The 20,451-nt window shown below is 35.1% G+C and overlaps 2 protein-coding genes across 4 annotated transcripts in view; one reads left to right on the forward strand and one right to left on the reverse strand.

The window, feature by feature from the left end:
* atp8a1 (ATPase phospholipid transporting 8A1) overlaps positions 1–11,054 on the forward strand; it is a 372,853-nt gene extending 361,799 nt beyond the window's left edge. For all 3 annotated transcript variants that reach the window (XM_088910036.1, XM_088910046.1, XM_088910027.1), the window contains 2 exons: positions 7,321–7,412; positions 8,714–11,054. In XM_088910036.1, coding sequence (XP_088766162.1) covers positions 7,321–7,412; positions 8,714–8,811 — 190 coding nt within the window. In that variant the 3' untranslated portion in view covers positions 8,812–11,054. The remainder of the gene's footprint in view (positions 1–7,320; positions 7,413–8,713) is intronic.
* A 1,821-nt stretch (positions 11,055–12,875) lies between these two features.
* Positions 12,876–15,923, reverse strand: shisa3 (shisa family member 3). Its single transcript, XM_088923604.1, has 2 exons — positions 15,653–15,923; positions 12,876–13,351 (listed from the first exon to the last, which is right to left on the reverse strand). Exons 1-2 carry the CDS (start codon positions 15,921–15,923, stop codon positions 12,876–12,878), a joined length of 747 nt encoding a protein of 248 aa, XP_088779730.1.
* Between the last annotated feature and the right edge of the window lie 4,528 nt (positions 15,924–20,451).

Raw genomic sequence — 20,451 nt, forward strand, 5'->3', positions numbered from 1 at the left:
ATAAATTATTTCACAAAAAATATTTTTTAATGTTTTCATTTTTATTTTGGTTTTCTTCTACCATTTAGATTGTATTATTAGCATTAAGACAAAATATTAATTTTAAATGCATTTGTTAGCCTAAAAAAACCTTTAAAAACTTTATTGATTGCTGTTTGGCTTTGAAAATGCATATCAAACAAGTGCCTAGTGCATTTTTTTTCACACAAAATCCCAATACGTGTTCAAAAATGTACTGTAGCTACAAGAGATGCAACACTGGAATTACTGGATGAACTAACTGCTGGCAAAAAAGTGCATACCAAAGATACCCTCATATGTTGTAATCATATACAGTGCAATACAAACTTATTAATACCCTTGCAGTTTTCATATTGTGTTGCTTTAAAGCTTGCAGTCATTGTACTTTGAAGTAGAAATTAATATTTGTTGTGTCCACAACCTACTCCACACATTCAAAGGAAAAAAAGTAAATAGAAAATTAATATGAAAGGAAAATGAAGTCATGATTGCATTTAAACTTCTTTCTGTGGTAAACCTGTATTAATTTAAGTGTAAAGAATACTGTATGAATTTAAATCAGTTAGTTCAGTGACCTCTATCCGTGTTCAATAACAGTGGTTCACATGATTTCACAATAAGTATCTATGTAAGTTCTCTTAGTGAATTGAAAGCATGGATTTAACCATGAAAAACAAGGAGCTTGGAGAAGAACTCAGGGATAAAGTTGTAGAAAAGTACAGATCAAGAGAAAGAGTATAAAAACACTAAATATCCCTCTGAGCACTGTAAAGCTGATCATTCCAATTTTTTTAGCATTATGTCTAATGCAATACAGTCCATCACTCAAACAACTCCTTCAAGCATGATAGCACAAGCGTTATGTTATTACTTCTAGTTCCGACTGGGAAGCTTGTCGAGACTAATAAGAATATAGTACAAATCTTAGAGGAAAACCTGCTTCAGATCTAAAACTGTTAAAAAAATTAATCTTTCACCAGAACAGTTATGTAAATCACTAGGCAAAAGCTAGGATTCCTGACTAGTTTCTCAATAGGATTATTGAGAATCTGTGACCAGACTTGTAAACTGTTGTCCATAAGCGTTCCCCAAGCTCAAGCTGATCTGAAGAATTTGGACTACTAGAGTGCACAGTTGGTAGAGACTATACCCATAAAGATTTACATCCATAATTGCTGCCAAAAGTGCTTCCACTTTTCCATGAGTCTGAATACTTTGGAATCAATTATATTTTTTCACTTTTAGTTTTTTTTATTACATTCACCCTTCAATTTGAGAATTAAAGTTTTGAATACAAAATTAAGTTAAAAAAATTTGTATGCATCACTTTGTAATCTCACAAAATGGCACACTGTAAGGTTCGTCTGAATACTATTGCAAGACACTGTATGACCAGCATAAGAATTATTTTGTAATACACAGCACTATTATTGTCTTCTCACCTGTGAATTTTAATGGATCCATTACTAAGGCAGTCTAAAAGCCACAAATTAGAAAGAATAGAATAATCTCTTTGTATTCCCTGTATTTGACAAAAGTATTAGAATCCAAAATAGCAAAGGTACCTGTCAGCTCTGAAAGTTTTACACAGTGCAGGTCAGAATGGGTATTTCCTTCTGTTATGAGTACTTTGATATTAATTGCATAAAAATAAGGGTAGTATTAAGTTAAAATAAGCATTTTGTTGATGTCCTCTGGTGCTTGAGGAGATTTTTGTGATTATTATGCAGAGCAGAGGATTTGGAAAAACTGAGAAACAGCCTAAATTGAATTCAAGAAGTTTCTTACTTTATTCCTTCCCAAGAAGCCTTCAGGACTCACATGGAACCCTATATAACTATATGTAAACGCATGTATATATCATATTTGCATTCTGCTCAATAAATAGAATATGAGTGCAACAATCAAATTGTCTATTAAATAATAATGATGCTTTTGGTAAGTTTGTTCAAAAAATTATCTTTCAAGCAGCAGAGTTTTAACAAGTTTTCACAAATGCTACATATGCAGCCATTCAGAATGCTCGGGGTGTTTGCAGTGTGCCTAGAAAGCTTAGCTTTTTGTTTTTGCACAATTATCAGTTCATACTGCGAGAATCACTGTTCAGCTGAGTGACTACTCGGCCCCTCTACAAGGGCGCAGGAGAACCAGGGTGAGTTTCCCGAAAGCATCGTAGCGCTAAGAACATCGTAAACTTGCTCTTAAGATCGATCGTTAATTTACAAGTGTTTCCCAAAATCTATCGTAATTAAAGCAGAACGTTAAATCCTTTGTAATCTACGTGCTCCTCGACCCACTTGTTAATCACTAAGTGCTTCTTAAACTGGCTACCTCTTGCGCCAACCTTAGCGACAGAGATCGCCAGACAGAGCACATTCAATTCACGTCATGGGATTTCTCTGGAAATATAGAATACTAAGATTTTATATTAAGGATTTTGATATTTTGTTGTACTATGTAAGAGGAAATTCGAAAAAAGAACATTTATTTATACAGTAATGAATTTATTAGTCATCTTGGGTAAATTTCATATTCATAAGTCAAATGTTTTAATAATACTCCCTCTTTTAGTACTTTTGGGGTGGGGTTTAAATTGTATTTAAATTCCATAAAGAACGTGAAACATGTAACATGTATTACAATGTAGCGCCACGCAGGGCGGGCTGAGAACAGCACTTGGGGACTACCGGACTGTATATAGTGGGACGGAGGCTGAGATACAGTCTCTTCCCTTCGTGTGTGTGTATGTTACTGTAGGTGCAGCGCTGTAACCCCTGTCCCTCTGTGTGTACCTTTCCCGATTCGAGTTAATAAATGTGTTTTTCAGCCCCATCCCCTGAGTCCCACGCCTGCTCCATTCCGTACCGAAACCCGCGGTCGATACAATATTTAAAGTTCGAATACCGTTTTATGTTAAAAAATAAAAAATTTTTCTCATGAAACACTGTGATTCTTAACAATGGCAGCGCGCCAAAAAATATGGCTTTACATCAAAAACGTCGTGCAGGACGCATACACTATCCACACAGTTAAACTTGGTTTTCTTTTACGGTCATTTATTTTCTTTTCTCTTAGAAACAATAAGGGTCCCATTTTGTGCCTATCTATACGCTTTCGCTTAAATGGTTTTTAAATTATGATGTCATGTTTGCTTCATATTCCTTTTCACAACTTTATTTCATCCCACTGAAGGACCAAAACCGACACCGTATAATGAAAGTATTGTCAATCGATTGTTTTTCAATCGACTTGTAATGCTTCTTGCTAAGCGACTTCAGGGGAGGGGTTAACAAAGAAGTACTTTATACTCGCTCGTTAAATGATCGATTAAGAGGGGTTTGGGGAAACCCACGAAAAAGTAGCTCGTACGTTACGTACGTACATCCTAAAGTTGCTCGTTAGTCTCTAAGATTCATCGTTTTCGGGAAACTCATCCCCGAGCCGGTCTCATTTGTTAGTGCTGCATTTGTGTCGATGAAAGTAGCATTCCAGCTGCTTTCACTCCTGAGATTTAGCGCTTTCATTTTTTGACATGTGAAGTCATTCAGTCATTCACCATTAAAAGCACAGGAGAACCTAGTGCTGTTTTTCTGCCGGTTTGTGCTGCTGAATAGATACTTTAATTCCCAAGTTATAGTGCTTTTGTGTCTTGGGTAATCACCTGACTGTCTACATAAAGAAGTTTAGTAAAACTCTCATAGACCATGTAATTTTAATTACTTGTGTTACGACCCCAAGTGTCTAGGGGTAAAGGGGTGTAACATTTAGGATAATTTTTGGACGCAGGTGAGTTCTGTTGAGGGACTAGGAAGCGTGATAACAAGGGTCGGTGCAAAAGTGATGATTTTAAGTTGAACAAGTGACTGGTTTGTAATTGGACACAATAACACACAGGGTAAGGGAACTAGAGTGGTGCCAAAGAAAAGAAAAAAACAAACAAAATGGAGCTGGCTAAGAAAGTGAGGGAAAGCTAACCTGACTACAAAAGAAACCCGAAACACACGGTCTTCGGCATCTTCAACACCCTAGCTAACCTCCACTGACTACCCAAAACCATACAAGACAAACAGCACTCACCCGTACTAAACTAGTGTGACTAATACAAGAATCAACTACAATAGTGTAATGGTGGGCCAATGGGGAAGGGAGAACAATCAAAGTCAGAAATGTGGAACATAACAACAAACACACATAGACCACACACTGCGAAGTAACAACTTGTGAGGATTTAAAAAAAAAAAGATTTAAATGTGGCAATATTTTTAGAACTGAAGAAGTAATCAAAAAAGTTTCTCACTGTATCTTTTTTAAATAGGCACTTCAAAGGCTGTTTAAAGATTCGACCCATCTTTCAAGGCTAAGTATTAAAAAAGTTTAGAATGAGTAATTTCTTGCTAATGCTAAATACAATTGTTGTATTATTTTAGGCAAAGCAAATATCTAAACATTAAAAATTACATTGAATTTTAGAGTATGTTTTGTTATGGGCACTATGTACTAAGTACTTAGTAGTTCAACAAATCTGCAACACAAAATTGGAATCGCTACTATATCACACAGACTTCAATAATATTTAAAAACATTTTTGTTAACTAACACTTTGAAGAGAATATCTTCATTATGGTATTTGAATTTGAACGTTTTTACAGTTATACATCCACCAATACATTTTCTAACCTCTTTATCCAGTACAGGGTCATGGGGGAGTAAGAGCCTATTCCAGCAAGCAACAGGCACAAGGTGGGGTATACCCAGAACAGGAGAGGACGCTCGTGTTTTGCGGAGCACACAGCCATTCACACTAGGGCCAATTTTCCCAGAAGACAATTAACCTGCCAGTATGTCTTTGAACTTTGGGAGCACCCAAAAAAAACCATGCAAACACAAGGAGAACATACAAACTCCATGCAGATAGCACCACAGGAAATGAAATAAAACCAGTTATACTGGTCATTTGACCACCAGAGAGTAAGGGAATTTAAAGAAGCTCTTAAAATAGAAATGACAATTGAATTTTGTAATATTTACTTTTAAATACTAAATTATTGAAGCCTATATATCATTTATTTTTTTATCATTGTAATCTAAAATATTTTATATATATTCTATTTTTTTCTGTAGCTGCCCTTTTTCTTTGCCATAAGTAACACTAACTTTAAAAAAAAATAAAAATTGAGTGGTCATTTGAATGCATCTGTCTGATACAGGTAATGCAGGTAATGAGGTGGTGAAAATGAATATTCTAGGCTGGTACTGTAGTTAGGTCCCTGCTAGCAGCTTGCAGTACTCCTGACTTGTGAATACCTCTAGAAATGCTCCTTTGTTTTTTTTAATTTTTAGAAAATAAATCATAAAAAAAGGGTCCATGTAAATTTCTTCTGTGCGCAACAGTGAACTAGCGCACTGGGCAGGACATGTTGGATGCCACCACAGCCAGGCAGCACAGGAACTCATGACGTAGATACCAGGAAGTTGCCCAGTGGGTTTTATGGAAACTGGAGTTCCTAAGCTAATACAGCACCTGTGAGCCATCAATCTGTTCCATTACCCATACCCATAATTTCCCTCAGGGGATCAATAAATCTATCTATACACCCTAGCAGGAAAAGTGAAATAGTAGCTACTCTCTGCTATGGGGAAATATTAATATATTAATATAAATACTTGCATCTAGATGGAGGCAGTCTGCATGAGTGTCTGTAATATATGATTGAAAGGAAAATTAGCATGTCTGTGCAAAACACTACGTAATAGTTTATGAAATTCAGAATACAAATGTTCTTGTCGCTAGCTGCTATGAAAAAAAAACGAGATGTACTGCAATTGAGAAAAAGTCCTACATATGAGTTTTAATTTATTTTTTTCCTCACTTCTGTTCAGACCTACCAATCTTGGTAAAAGAATGTTCAAGTTAAAGCATGTTGTTCATTAAGTTTAAACTGTGTAAATGCAAATGTTTATGCTTAACAAGCTTAAGAATATGATGACCAGGTAAATTATAACTCATAATACAACATGACCATTCTCACTGAATTTCTCATGATATCAAATCTCTCATTTTCACTTTTCGTTTCTCATCCTCTACTTCTCGCACTTCTCACTCTGCAGAGGGTCCCCAGCCTCCTCATCTTCAAGGGGGGAAGAAGGGGGAAGCAGGAGATGTGAACACATTGTTTCATAACATCAGTAATCTTAAATGTTTGTAGTTTATTGTCTTATTAATACCACTTTCTTATTATAAATTTTAATTATAAAACAATTTGATTATTTAGATTTTAAAAGCAAATACATTAATATTTAACATGATATGATATATAAAATGTATTTGAAAATCAATATAGCATATTATTTATTATAGTTTACTATTAGAGAAAAATGTTCTCTCGATGTTTTGCATTGGTCAGGAATCAAACCCAGGAGCTTCTAGCTGGCAGGTGAAAATTATAACCACTGAACCAAAGCATCACTCATGTTGACAAGTTAAACCACACGGATTTCATTTTACCTTACAACATTCACAACAGCAAAACAAAATAAAATAAGCATGTCAAAACATTTTCTAAAATAACCACAAATGACCAAGTTACTTGTGGTTCAAGAATTTAATGCAGATGTTTCCGAAGAAAGTGCAATACACTTCCAGCTTATAAATAGCTGGTAGCAAAAAACATGTTAAGCTAGTCTTGTACAGTGGTTTTAATAATTTATTTGTATTATGTTTATATTCATAAATTACTATTGTTAAAGACGTTTGGAAACGTTTTACTAATTTTCCTTTAGTTACATGATTCTTTGGGTAATGTAACGAATCACACAGCAGCACTCCAAAGTCATTTTGCCACAGCATTGAGTTTTGATGCGCAATTAGAGTGGATACATCGTTATGTGATTGTATTTACTTTAAAGCAGCTTTCTATATATTACTTAAAGTGGAGATTTAAAGGACCTCAAAATTATGCTGCCTTTGCTTTCGTGCATTACCTGCCCTAAAGTCCTAAAGTAGCTTTCTTAATGAGAAAAATGTATACTTCCTTTTAAAAGATGAGGGTAATCATTACAAAACTCCATTCTTTATTTTTATTTAATTAAATTGTGTATGTATAATCAAAACCCCTGAAATGTAATATATTGGCTGTTAGTATAAACAATGTATCATTTTTGACACAATTTCCTACCACTTTTTTTGTTTCTGCAGGAAACTCAAACCAAGGATCTCACTATATTCAGCAAAGTATTTTTTTTTTGGATACTGTAATTAAATTCCAATAAAGTAGTAACATTTTTTTTTTCATTTTTCAGCTTAACAGAGAGAGCACAACTCCTCAAGAATGTCTTTAAAAAGAGTACTATCAACCTATACCATTCAGAATCCATGCAGCACAACCTGCTACGTAAGTGAAATGTCCTTCCTGCTACTATCTATTTTTTTAGGAGATGATAAAAGTTTGCAGTTGTTTACTATATCCAAGGGCTTCAACACAGCTTCAACTCCAGATAATCTAACATTGTGTGCTTATATTTCATATCTTTATCTGCATAGTAAAATGAGGGAAGGCTCATGCCTACTGTACCTTAAAGAGGTTTTCTTTATTTGTTATTCTTTTAAATACTCATATAACGTAGGATATTAAATAACTTGGGAGAAACCTATTTAACACGTGTTAATTGAAAGATTAGATGTTGAGATCATTTATATTCAATTCATTTACTTTTTTTACTATCAGTCACCAATAAAGTAAAAATATTTTGGTGATCTGAATCAAATATTGAAAGTACAATAAACTTAAAAAAACATCAAATAGTAATGTTCAAAAATCATCTAAAGTCTACCTTTATTTAAAAAAATTGTTTTTAAGTGATCAGTACTGAATATTTATTAAATTTCTGAATATCGCTTATAATGATAATTCACAGATTCAGCCTATACTTTTATACCCTGATCAATAATTAGACATTTTACAATGCTTGAAAAAGATCTATATTAAAGATTGCCAAAAGTTGCTGTTACATTATGAATGAGGAAAATAAACACTAAAAGAAAATGAAAAACAAAATAATCACATATTGTGAATTTCTCCCTGAAAAGGAACTCATTTAAAAGTAACATTAGCTTCCTGTCATCACAGAAATATGAATGTCTCAAGAGATGCATCTTCACCTTCTATGTAAAATCTTATTCCAGCAGTGTAGGAGATGTCATCTTGAACAGTTTGGGATGATTTCTGGTTTGGGAGGCACGATGGCACCATGGTTAGCATTGATTCCTTGCACTGCTGGGTCTCTGGGTTCAAATTTAGACCTGGGTTACTGTCTGTGTGGAGTTTGTATATTTGCCCTGTGTTCATGTTTCCTCTGGGAGTTCAGAGTTTCCTCTGGGTGCTCTAGTGTCCTCCCACGGTCCAAAAAATACTGGATTTGGGTTCAGGAAGCTGTAGCCTATCCAGGAAAGCAACGGGTGAAAGGTAGGGTACACACTTTATAGGGCACCTATCCATTGCAGGCAGACAGACACACACTCACACCAGGTCCAATTTTCCCAAAAGCCAATTGACTTACCAGTATATTTTTGGACTGTGGGAGCTAAATCGTGAACTGAATAGACCAGATGGGAGAGAAATTAAGTGTGAAAAAGAAAGACCTGTCATTTTGTTATACTGAGGCAGTTTTCTAAAATAACTTTTTTCTGTTACAGATGGTTATGCGTTCTCTCAGGATGAGAATGGAATAATCTCCCAGTCAGAAGTCATAAGAGCATATGATACCACTAAGCAAAGATCAGAGGACTGGTGAAGCACTTTCTTTAGAGTTAATTGAATACACCTGCAAGCAGACACAGTAAACCCACAGGTTTTCTACATAAAAAAGTGGTCAATACTGTAGTTATGTATTAAGCAGACATGTGCACTGTGCTTGCATTCTACAAAGGTTTGTTGGAAATTTACAATAATCATTCACTGAGGCTTAATGTACTATTAATGTTGGATCAGTTGGAGACTGCTCCTCCTTTACAGTGTCTTAAAATGTCACTATGTACTAATTACTATTCTGATCAGGTAATGGCACATAAGGGTGTATGTTTATTGGAAAATAAACTATTAAATAATAAAATATTATGGTTTGTCATATTGCTCATGCAATTCCAGAAATCTAGTCTGCCAAAGAAAACGGATATTACCAATCAAATTCTAATGAAGTTTCAACTTTAGACAAAAACATAGGGAATTTTCAGGTCCTGTACTGAAGATTCCTTGCTTTTCACACTCAAGAAAGAAAACCTAGATTCAACGAACCTATCGTTGCTCATGCTTTCAAACCTGTAAGTTTACATTTTTTATCACTGGCCTTATGTGGGCACTTCTCTCTGCTTTTGTTTGTATTTATTTTGATAATTGTTTTTGTTTTTTTTAGATTTATTGTCAATGTGCCTGCCTAAAGTTGTTATTATGGTAGCAAATTTTTACTTTAAAAAATACTTTAAAAGGTGTTCAAATTTCTACCATTTTATGTAACTTCTTGCTTATAACTAATTCATTGGATTCCATGTTTTTGTAACTGTAGTAATTCTCACAATTGTGCCTAATCTAATTCATATTTTCCCCAACACAAAGTATTAAACATGTTTGTGCTAATTTAAGATGTTAGTAAAGATTAAATTGTATCTTTGAATAAGTTACACCTCTATGTGTTGATTGACAGTATTTCCCTAGTTGTGTACAATAAAGCATTTACTACAGGTGAATTACATAAAATAATGATGTCACCAGCACATGGTGTTCACAAAACTATTATCTTGGTAAATGAAAAAGGCATGTACTAAAATCATTAGTTATTTTTATATACGTTGGCCACCTTTTACTTTTTAAGAAAAGCCTAAAATAAGAAGTTTGTCCCTTGAAACGCAAGTGCCATTAGCTTCAGGAAAACTATCCAAAAATCTGCATTATAGTACTGTCTTGATACAATGGTTTTGTTTACTCATATTTTGTATTAAATAGAACCTTATATTTGCATGCTTTGTAGTAGTTATTGTCTTTTTTCTCTTGAGTCTGTTAATCTTTTAATCTCATTATGAATGTCAGAATGGTGGACATTTATGCTTTTTTTCTTTTTGGTTAACTTTGTCTGTGACTTTGTTCCTCTCTCTCCCCATGGGAGACCAGTTACTTGAATGTGCGATTGTTTATATGCGTGTGCGTTTGTCTCTGTGTATGTAATTGTCTTTATAGCAGTTTTATCTGCATGATTTCAGTTGTTCTGTTTTCTGCTAATGCATGGCCACTGTTGATAAACTTACTGTGTCCATAGTGCAATTTTCAAACCCATTAATATATAACTGGCTTTAGTAATGAAACAGCTTGGAAGGAGGTTTTGTAAAGCATTCTTTACCTTTTCACTCAAATATTAGATGTTAATATTATTATTTGTAAATTTATGTGTTCAGTGTGTCAGTGTTCAATGGTCAAAACATGTTTTAACTTTCTTTTGAACTTGTATAACTGGGTAAAATATTTAAGCAAATTTTGAACCTTTTTATTCAAACAAAAGGGAAATTTGACTAAGAACTGATAAGATTGGGTAAAAAATTATTGTTTTATGTGTTTTACTTGTACTTGTTTGTTTTTTTTTGCTTTTACTTTGTTTCTACTCATCTGCTATTCCCATTTGTATTTTTTAGATATTTTATATGTTGCTACATAGGACATTTTGATGCAAAGGTAAACCATGAGCTCAGAATTGATGTCTTTAAAGACCATTTGTTGTCACTATATAATGTGTTTTATGTGAAAGATGGTTGTTGCATGAATGGTCAGTTTCAAATTCAGTGTTTTAGGTGCTTAGTTTCTCCCTCAAAGTGTCACATCAAATTTGCACTTTTAATCAGGTTATATACTTTCAGTAATTGTCCTATTATTTGTCTCAATGTTTACTGATTTTACTTTTTACGATTCTGCATGTAACAACTGCGATTTTTAAATGTTCTGTCTTACTGTCATAAACAAATATTGAAATAAACTTAACAGTATAGAAAAAAACATTAATTAAAGTCTAATTATTTTGCCATCTTAATACTACAGCACTTGCACTTCTTATATCCTGAATTCTTGTAAACCCCATCTGTGGTTTGTCCTTGACTTTATGAAATTATAATCTGTATGATTATTGCCAGGAAAAATGTGTACAAGTGAACTAAATTAAAGTAAAGATCATCAGGAACAGAAAAGGGAAGTAAGAAAGTGTCCCAGAATTGCTATTGCAGCTTGGTACAGTATATAGCCCGTGTTGCTTTTAGTCAGCTAGTTAAAAATCAAGAACAATAACAGGAAAATAAGTCATACAACTATGATGTCCAAAGAGGTGTATAGAAAAGGATAATTTACCATAACCGGTGAATCCAGTGGATAAAACTGAAGATCTTTAGTCACCATAGATAATATACTAACCTGTACTCATTCTTCATATTTTCTACACTTAAAACTGTTGCCTTACAGCTCTTGAGTGTTAGAGTTTATTCCTGTGCCCATGTATTTGCATGTTATCCTGCCTTTCAAAGACATGCTGGCTATAATAATAAGTGCCCCTAAATAGTGCCTGTGAGTGTGTGCCTGCATGCCCTGCAATGGACTGGCAACCCGTTCAGGCTGTAGTACCGTCTTCCACCCTATCCTTCCAGCCTCCAGAATATACAGTATATGGTATAGTTTGGTATGATCCTTACCATGGACCATCCTTCTTATACTGGATGGATGGATTTTTTTAATGGAATATTTACTAATATTGAACAGTGACACCAACAAGGAGATCAGATATGTGCTGATGATATAAACAACTTTGAAATATACAGTATTAGTAAACTGATGAAAAATAAATGGAAAAATAATTACTTGCTCAGACAGGTAACCTTTACTAGTTTTGATCAGTGTACTTTGTTATTCTGTTTTCTTTCAATGAGACCAATTCATCCTGTTAAAACAAGCTCTAACACATTTGCATTCTAAGTCCTTAATTATGAATGTTTATTTTAGATTGATGTTGTAATAGTTTATATTTTAAACACACTGCTTCCACTACTATGAATCTCAACTTTAATAACTCTTCTGGAGACTTAAGAAGGTTTCTCTTTTAGATATGAAAACTTAGTTTTATTATAAGTTTGTTTTTTTTACTTAATATCCATCTGTGTATGAAAAAGTACCTTAATACAATTAATTGCTAAAGAAGCAATATTTACAAAAAAGGCATTGAAACAAATCACTCTGGTTGATTATAAGTATTTGTGAGGAATAAGCGTCCTTTGCCTTAGTTCAGAAAATCAAATAACTCATATTATTCTTTTTTGGCACTTCAGGCAGAGTGAAAAGCTGACCTGTTGTTTTCCCTACATACTGTTAAGTATACTGTCTTATTTGCAATTCAAATTATTTGGTCTTGAATTAAGCATACCCTCTTTTATGAAAGCTGGAGATAGTTACAGAATATCATTTTTTACTTAACACTTCTTGTTTTACTCTCCACATTTTTATAGATGACTCGTATCTGGAAGATCTTTAACTTTAGGGATTGTCTAAAAATCAAACATATCACGGTTTTGCATATAAATTAAAATATTGACCGCTCAATCTCCAAAAACAATAACGCATTCCTTAAGAAAATAAAAGTTCTATGTTTATTTTTCAAGTTATGTAATGCTGAAAACGGTTTCTTGAGCTAACATGAAGAGTTATAATCTTACAGAAGGCACAGAAAAAGTGCATACTTTACATAAATGGGAATCTAACATCAGTGGGTCTTTTAGAAACCTACACAGTTATTCCTCTAAGATATCTACAACAGCTGAAGGGTATCCAAGGATCCAGTCAGCATTGACTAAAATCACTTAGGTTCTTCCCTACAGTGAAGGGCTCAGTCTGCAGAGGGTAAGGGAAGTATTGCTGCGAGACAAGAAAGCCTGAAGATGGAGTTAGGGAGTGGACAGAATGCAGGGTGTGAGCAGTCTGCACACAGCCAGGTGAGGTGTAGGGTGGTGGAGGCACTGAGACCACACAGCTTTGACCTGGCTCTGACCTGCCAATGGAGAACCTGCGTATGGAGCCCCCAGTGGAGCTGGAGCTGGTGGCAGTGCTGGATTGCCAAGAGGGAGTCCGTAGGCTGGGGGCCGTGAGAATCATGGGGATTGTCTCCGTCTGGCAGCGCTGCAGTGAGAAGTGGATTGGCTGCTGGGTGGTCTGCTTCGGCCTGAGGCAGGTGCAGCAGTACACTGCCACCAGAGAGCCCACAATGATGAAAGCCACAAAGATGGATCCCACGATGAGGAAGGGTATATAGATTGGTTCTGTTTTTAAACAAAAAAAAGTCACCTGAAGTGCAGTGTGATTCAAGTTAAAATATTCAGATCACTTAATCAAGAAGTGCATAGGACTTTACCTGTAAAATACTCATCCTGTTTACAAAGAGGAAAATATTAAGGATGAGACATCCTACACTTAAAACATCTTTAAATCTGAAATCTTTAGTTTGTTTCATTCTATTAAAAACATTTTAAAAATCAGTTAAAGTAACTGATAATGTTTATAAAAATAGGTATTTAGTTGTTTACTATGTCCTGCTAAGGTGATTTTCTTCTAACAGTAAAGTCTAAACTAAACAAATAAGGGAACAGAATATTTTTCTAATTTAGGATGGCACAAATTTGTAAGTATACAGTAGAGGTTACAGAGTGTAAATATTGTACATTCATCTGAAGCTTTTGCAGTATACTGCAGAATTCTGAAAAATACATTAAAATATACAAACATTTAATTTGAACCCAATACTTTAAAATTAAATTGATTCCTTAAGTTATTTAATAGCTTAATGACATTGGGAATAAGCCTTTCCTAGTTCTGGTTATGCTATGTTAGCTACGGAAATTTGCATATAAACGTAATACGTTTCAGCATTAAGAAATCTATGTAAAAAATGTACGCGAGTAATTTTGAAGCAAGAGATGCATTATCACAATCCGTACTCTAAATGCTTCTGTGCATAAAGCAATTTTACAATACAAGATATTACAGCACCTGTGCAGAACTGCTGATGAAACTTAAAAATTAAAATGCGTAGTTACTTGCTACGATTTAAAAATATCTCCTAAACCGACAAGACGCCTTCAGAAGCCTTCCTTTGGTTAATTATATTTTTGTTAAATACCAAATTTTACTTTAATATAGTAATTCATTAAAGGTTTCCAGAACGTGGAAATAATTTTAAATAATTTCCTTGTAAAATAAAGTAACGTAGTTGACAGTATTCTAATAAGTATAAGATGGAAATTTAGACATAGTATTTCAGATATTTCCTAGGAAATATCCTTTATCCTAGGAACAAAACAATGCAAATGTTGACTGAACAGTTCTGTAACATTTATGGTCTAACAAGCCTCTTTTTATAAACACAGAAACGCCTGGCAGTGGATTACACCCATTTCAAGGAACTAAAATTATATACTTATATTATTTCACACATGGAAGATTCACATCACAATAGCGAATAGCTTAATTAGGTGACTGGCTCAATTAATCTATAAACCATTTCATAATTATTTAAGTAGTGTAACGATTTGAGTTAACCTTACTTATTTATATTTTTATTGTAAATTCTTATTAACCTTATCTCTTCCAGAATGTGAGAATCACACGCCCTATTCACCTTCTATACGATTTTGTGTAACGACAGCTGATACGAATATATATTTTAAACGTTAAAATAACAGTATAATCTGGCCCTAACAGTATTAGTGTACATAGTTTTTATATGTTTTATAAATAAAAAATACGATACCATCTTTATTTAGTTTAACATTTTCCCTCATACGGTACTAGTGCAATGACTTAAAACAACAGTTTCAGAGATTAAGAATTAATATCCTCATTTTAAAATAAGACCTAAAATTAAAATAAACATATAAAACTACCGCCGTTAATGTTTTAGCCTATTTTAAGTTTTAAAAATACGATACCTACTGAATAGTGGTCGGAGATATATCATTGTTTATATTCAGTAACTGCTTTTTTATTCTTTAACTGTTTCCTGAACCGACACCCTTATAATGTTGTTTGGAAACTTATTTTCATAACAACCTTAACGGTTGTTTCAAGTGAAAGAGGCAAAACTACATAGTTTTAAAATAAGTGCATTGTGTTTATATTTGTGCTAACAAAAGTATGAAAATATACAAGAAAAAAAATAAATTTTCCGTATGCAAGATGACGAATATTTTTAAATAACTAAGCGGCTTTGATTGTTACGCGGGGAATATTACATCTGTGTACGAAAAGTTGTTACGGTCTCTATATTATAATTGTCTTTGTGTGATTTATAACTTATCCTATTACAAATGTTTAACCAGAGAACCGGATATGTACAGTAGCCTATATGCAATAGTCTGAAGGTACGATTTATTTCCCTTTGAGGTAGTTACAAGTACTGGTTCTACAACTTTGTCGTTATTATGACTATTGACATTAAATAACACTATTAAGAAAGGTAAACACGATATTAAGCATTGGCAGACGCTACATTTTATAGTATTGGATGGACGCAGTAGTGAATCTGTCTATTGTCTATTATATTAGTGTAACAAGACAACACTTACGGGCTCCAATCTCGGTGTTTTCCAGTTCTCTGTCATTAGTGCAAGTGCCCTGAGCCAGCCTGGCGTCCGCGGCCGCACAGCAGTATCTCAGAGAGCAAGAGCCACAACAAACTGTTGCATCCAAAGTATCGAAATCTTCAGGACACTGAAAACCATCGTGGTAATTCCCACTGCTATCCAACCAGCCATGGCAATATTCCCCCTGAGCATTAGATATCCTCATATTCCAGGTGAAATACCCCAGCAGAAGGCAGGTCAATAAACGCACCATCCTGTCAGACGTTTTTCCGTCGAGTTCGTGGTCCTGCCAGTTTTTTTATTTAAAAGGACAATATATTTTAATTGCTGGGATTTTACTTAAAATCCAAAGAGAACAGAATCCAGATGGTTACGTTTTCAGCATGTACTGTATAGGATATTTCGGAGTTAAAAAAACAAGTCTTCTGAACTTTCTAAGGTACACATAGAGACACAACTGTCTTACTCCGTTTCATTATATTTTCATGGTAAAGGCATCGAGATTACATGAAAGGAATCCGGTCTATACGATCGATTTTTTACACAATCTCTTCAAATTAAGAAGGAGTTTAATACAAAATTAAAGATTATTTAACTCAGAACCCTTTTCACTCTGTTCTTTCACTTCAGCGCAAATTCACTTGCGATTAATTTACATTTTTACAACTAATCGTTGCCAGTTTGATCATTCGGAACTGCTAATGTCTCCGGAACTTTACAAAAGCCCACTGTCTTTTCGGCAAAGATCAGATTTTGTCCAACAAGCCTGTCACATTCATTCTAGCAGACGTTCAGGTATCTCTGTTTTACATCAGTGATCTGTCACAACACTCGCTGTACGTTAACTGGCACACTAACGTCATTTCATATCAGATGGTTAGGTATGCTTGGAAACGCGCACGCTTCTGATTGACTGGACGTGCGCATTCACGTACTGAAGGAGTGTGAGTAGCCTGTGCCTCTCTAAATCCAAGGGAGGGAGAGGGTCAAATGGTCCAAACGCACGGGACGGAAAAATGTTATTTTGTTATTTTACTTCAGAGCAAACTGGCTTCTTTGAACTGATATATTGTAAATCTGTTAACCCTATATCTTTTCGGTTTGTTTTTACATTTTAAAATATCAACAGCAGTCAAATGGGAATAATTTTAGGTATACGTGATTTATTTACAGGGAGGACAGATTATAACTTTAGTAAGAAAAGGCAGTCAACCTCACAAAGATGACGTAGCCCTTAGTCTAAAAATATAAAAATTATAAATTACAACTTTATGAATACTATCTTTTTAATGTTTATTAAAATATATGAACATTATGTCGGGGAAGTTTTACTTTCAGATTTCTAAACTAATGTAGACCAAGTCCTAACATTTGTAAGGCAAAAACATAGGACGATATTATTTATTTGCTCTGTCCTATGCCTAAAAGTTTCCGACCTCGAACAGGTCATTCCTTTACGGAAAGAAAAGCTACTGCTTGTAAAACAACAACAGAGATTCTTCTTTTTATTATTTTACAGTATAAAAGGTAGCGTACTTGTTTGGACCGGTAAAAAAAAATGATTAATTTTACATTTTTGTGAAAGGATAAACATTAAAGTCTTGAATATTGTAAAAATTATAATAATTCAAAAATTAAATTTAAAAAATAATTTAACTACACTGTAAACATGCCAATGTGAATTCTAATGTTAATGCAGATTTTTAAATAACGTCTATGAGGATAAGTACAAAACAACAGCAGAATGTACAGCAAAAATACTAATGAAAAGGTTGATGCTAAAAATGTTAGAAGCTTTTCATAATTTTAATGGTTTGAAGTATCTTTATTTACGTCTAAATTATTACGTTTTCAAGAAAATGTTGGACCACCGAAATATGAATAACTGTCCTTTTATAAGTTGTGTCATAAATTAAAATTATTTCACATTGGCGGGTGTTTTCTAAGCCTAACACTGGATCAGTGTTAAGCAAAAAAGTACAGTAAATAAAGGAACATGTCGGAAAGATTTAAGACACCTGCCAGACTTTATACACTTGCTGTACATTACCTGGCGAAGCACAACTGTATTGATTCATGGCCCTCTTGTGGCGATTGGTGGAGTTTTTTCCCCTGTTCACCTCGAATTTTTGATGTCCTGCCTTGGACTGTTGCTTGCCGTCTTAGGTTCTAGTTTTCTCCCAGGTTCTGTACTGGATAAATAATTTTAGAAAATGGATGGGTGATGAAGGGATAGTTGCTATGCTGAGACAACTATAACTATCACATGGTCTGAGTTATACTCAGTTACACTCAGTTAAGTGTGTGGATAAGGGAGTCTTTATCACCCTTAATACAAATCCTTGAAAGTTATTATGTGCAGGATTTCATCTGCTCTCAACATTTGTGTGATATTTGAATTGACACTCTTGAAGTACAAATAATGGGCAAAAAACCTGAAACACCAATGTAAAGTCACTTAATAGGCAGTTGGGCTGTATGCCCTGTGTGTGCCATGTTAAAGTGCTTTCTAGTGTCTAGAATTTAGCAGGAGGTATGCAGCTCAGTTCTAGTTTTGTTTTTAGTTTTGTTTTGTCTTTGTTTCTTCTTTCTTCCTTTAATCAATGCCTGCGAGTCTTTCCATTACAAACGGTACGGCAGGTAAAAATCAGTACACAAAGCTATTGCTCTGGAATAATAATAATAAAGAGGCAGAATAATTTCAACATTTGAAAATTGTCACACAATGAAAAATTCAGAAAACACAAGTTTAAGCAGGTGTACTCTGCCCTGCGCAGGACAGGCACTGGCACCAACATAACCCTGAATTGGAAGAAGCAGTTAGAAGATGGATGGATGAAATATTTCTACCATGTAACAGATAGTGTGAAGCTTGGATTTGGGCAAATTCTAAATGAACAAAATCATCAGTCTGAGTTCAGTTATGGAAGATTTATTAACTTTGACTACATCGTTGGATTAATAAACTGAAACCAGCCCAAACCCAACCCCAGTGTGCTACAGTATGTGTTCAGGAGAGATGAGCTCCACTGGATGAAGTTCCACATGGGGGGGAAAAGGAAAGAGACCTGAAGGGGAAGTACCAGATTAGCAGCTGGTTCCAGAAGCCCAGCCAACCTGGAGGACACCACTGCACTTTGTGCTCCAGCTGCTGTCTGAGTGTACATCCATTCATTACTACATCCCTGGGTACATCAAACTGGAGGCCAGGGTGTAGGCTAGGAAAGACTTTGGGATGCAACCTGTGATGATAGAGAAGCTGCAAGGTGCAGTGATAGAAAATAATGTATCACAAATGGTAAAATTCAGAGTGGTACTTTAGTTAAGAGGATGACCTCTGAACTAAAGAAACAGAGGGAGGTTCTGTGGGCTAGAGTTCACACCAGAAACAACTAAAAGAGAAGAGCAATGATCTGAAAAAGTCACAGCAATGCCACTCCAGCCTCTAGGTGGAATTAGTCTGCAGTAAGAGTTCACAAAGCTGTCCTGGGTGTTGAGGGTGTCGTGGAATTTTATCGAAGAGGAGCCAGGAGAGGTATTCTCATTCACTCAGTAAGGTCTTTATTCATATTGCAATATGGGAAAAAGCCATCACCCGTCTGTGCAGAGAAGTGAGAGCTGATTCAAAAGCAAGCAGGGAGAGCCCTTGTTTTATATCTTTTTTAAGCTGATGCAACACTTCAAGGACAGGCAAAGCAGTAATTTTCCATTACTTATAGGTTTTTGCTTTTAGCAAAGAAGAGCAGTTATTCAAATAGTTTCTCATACTCCCTTCTTCAAGCAGCAGAGATAAACATTAAAACATCTCGTGCCCTTGACGAGTTGGGTGCTATCACAGTTTGTTCTAAGTATCCAGCTGCTTCTGCAGCACAGCTCTGTCCGTAAACAACATTTTTAGGATAAAACACTTTTTCTCAGTAACTTACCATTACATTCCCTCCTTTTTATCCTTAAATATGTTCACACCACAGAGTCCTCAAAGGGGTCACCTGGTGGGTCCCAGGGCTCCTCGGAGTCTGATCTGAGCAGTGCATATTGATGCATAAACATTTTCATTACCATAGATTGAAGCATAGGAATACTACAAGTCTTACAACAGCACAACAGCAAAAACACAGTTTCAAGAAAAACAGTCCCCATGACCCAAATAATGATTTTAATCATGAAAAGAAAGCGGGTGTATCTTTGATGCCTCTCTCCTTATTCACGCATTAGTTCTTACAGCACAGGTAAATCCCTGTGGGCTGGAGCCCAGCATAATCTTAGGGGGTTTACAACATAGGTCAACAGCTGGGTAATAACTCTTAGAAAAACCTACACATTGTTCTTCTGCCTCAGCTGTGCCGTTTTGCAGAACAATTCTAGCTGAAGTTGTAAAATTTCTCTTTGTTCCGTTCCTGCAAAGCATCTTATTATGAACAAACAAACCACAATAATCATTTGCATCTAGGAGAATCACTCCCAAGGGTAACCCCCCTACAGCAGGTGGGGCCCTGCTGTGCGAACCCAACACGAGCTCTGATTCTCTCTGCTCACATACAAATATGACAGAGCTAAAATGTATGTATTGCCATTCACTCCCGTATCATGGGTGTGCTCATCAATTCTCATTTTCAGTGATCTTTTCAGTCTGAACTTAATTCGTGTCCTGCCATCATCTTCTTCTGGGCCGCTACTCTGGGCCTGCGATGTTCCCAGTTGCACGGGACTGGTGTCATCTGCTTCAGGGCCTCCTGATCTGGCCAGTGGTGGTTCCCAAGTTAGGGAACAGTTTAGGGTGC

The sequence above is a fragment of the Atractosteus spatula genome, chromosome 1 (genome assembly GCF_055471065.1).
Source record: "Atractosteus spatula isolate fAtrSpa1 chromosome 1, fAtrSpa1.hap1, whole genome shotgun sequence".
Taxonomy (NCBI): domain Eukaryota; kingdom Metazoa; phylum Chordata; class Actinopteri; order Semionotiformes; family Lepisosteidae; genus Atractosteus; species Atractosteus spatula.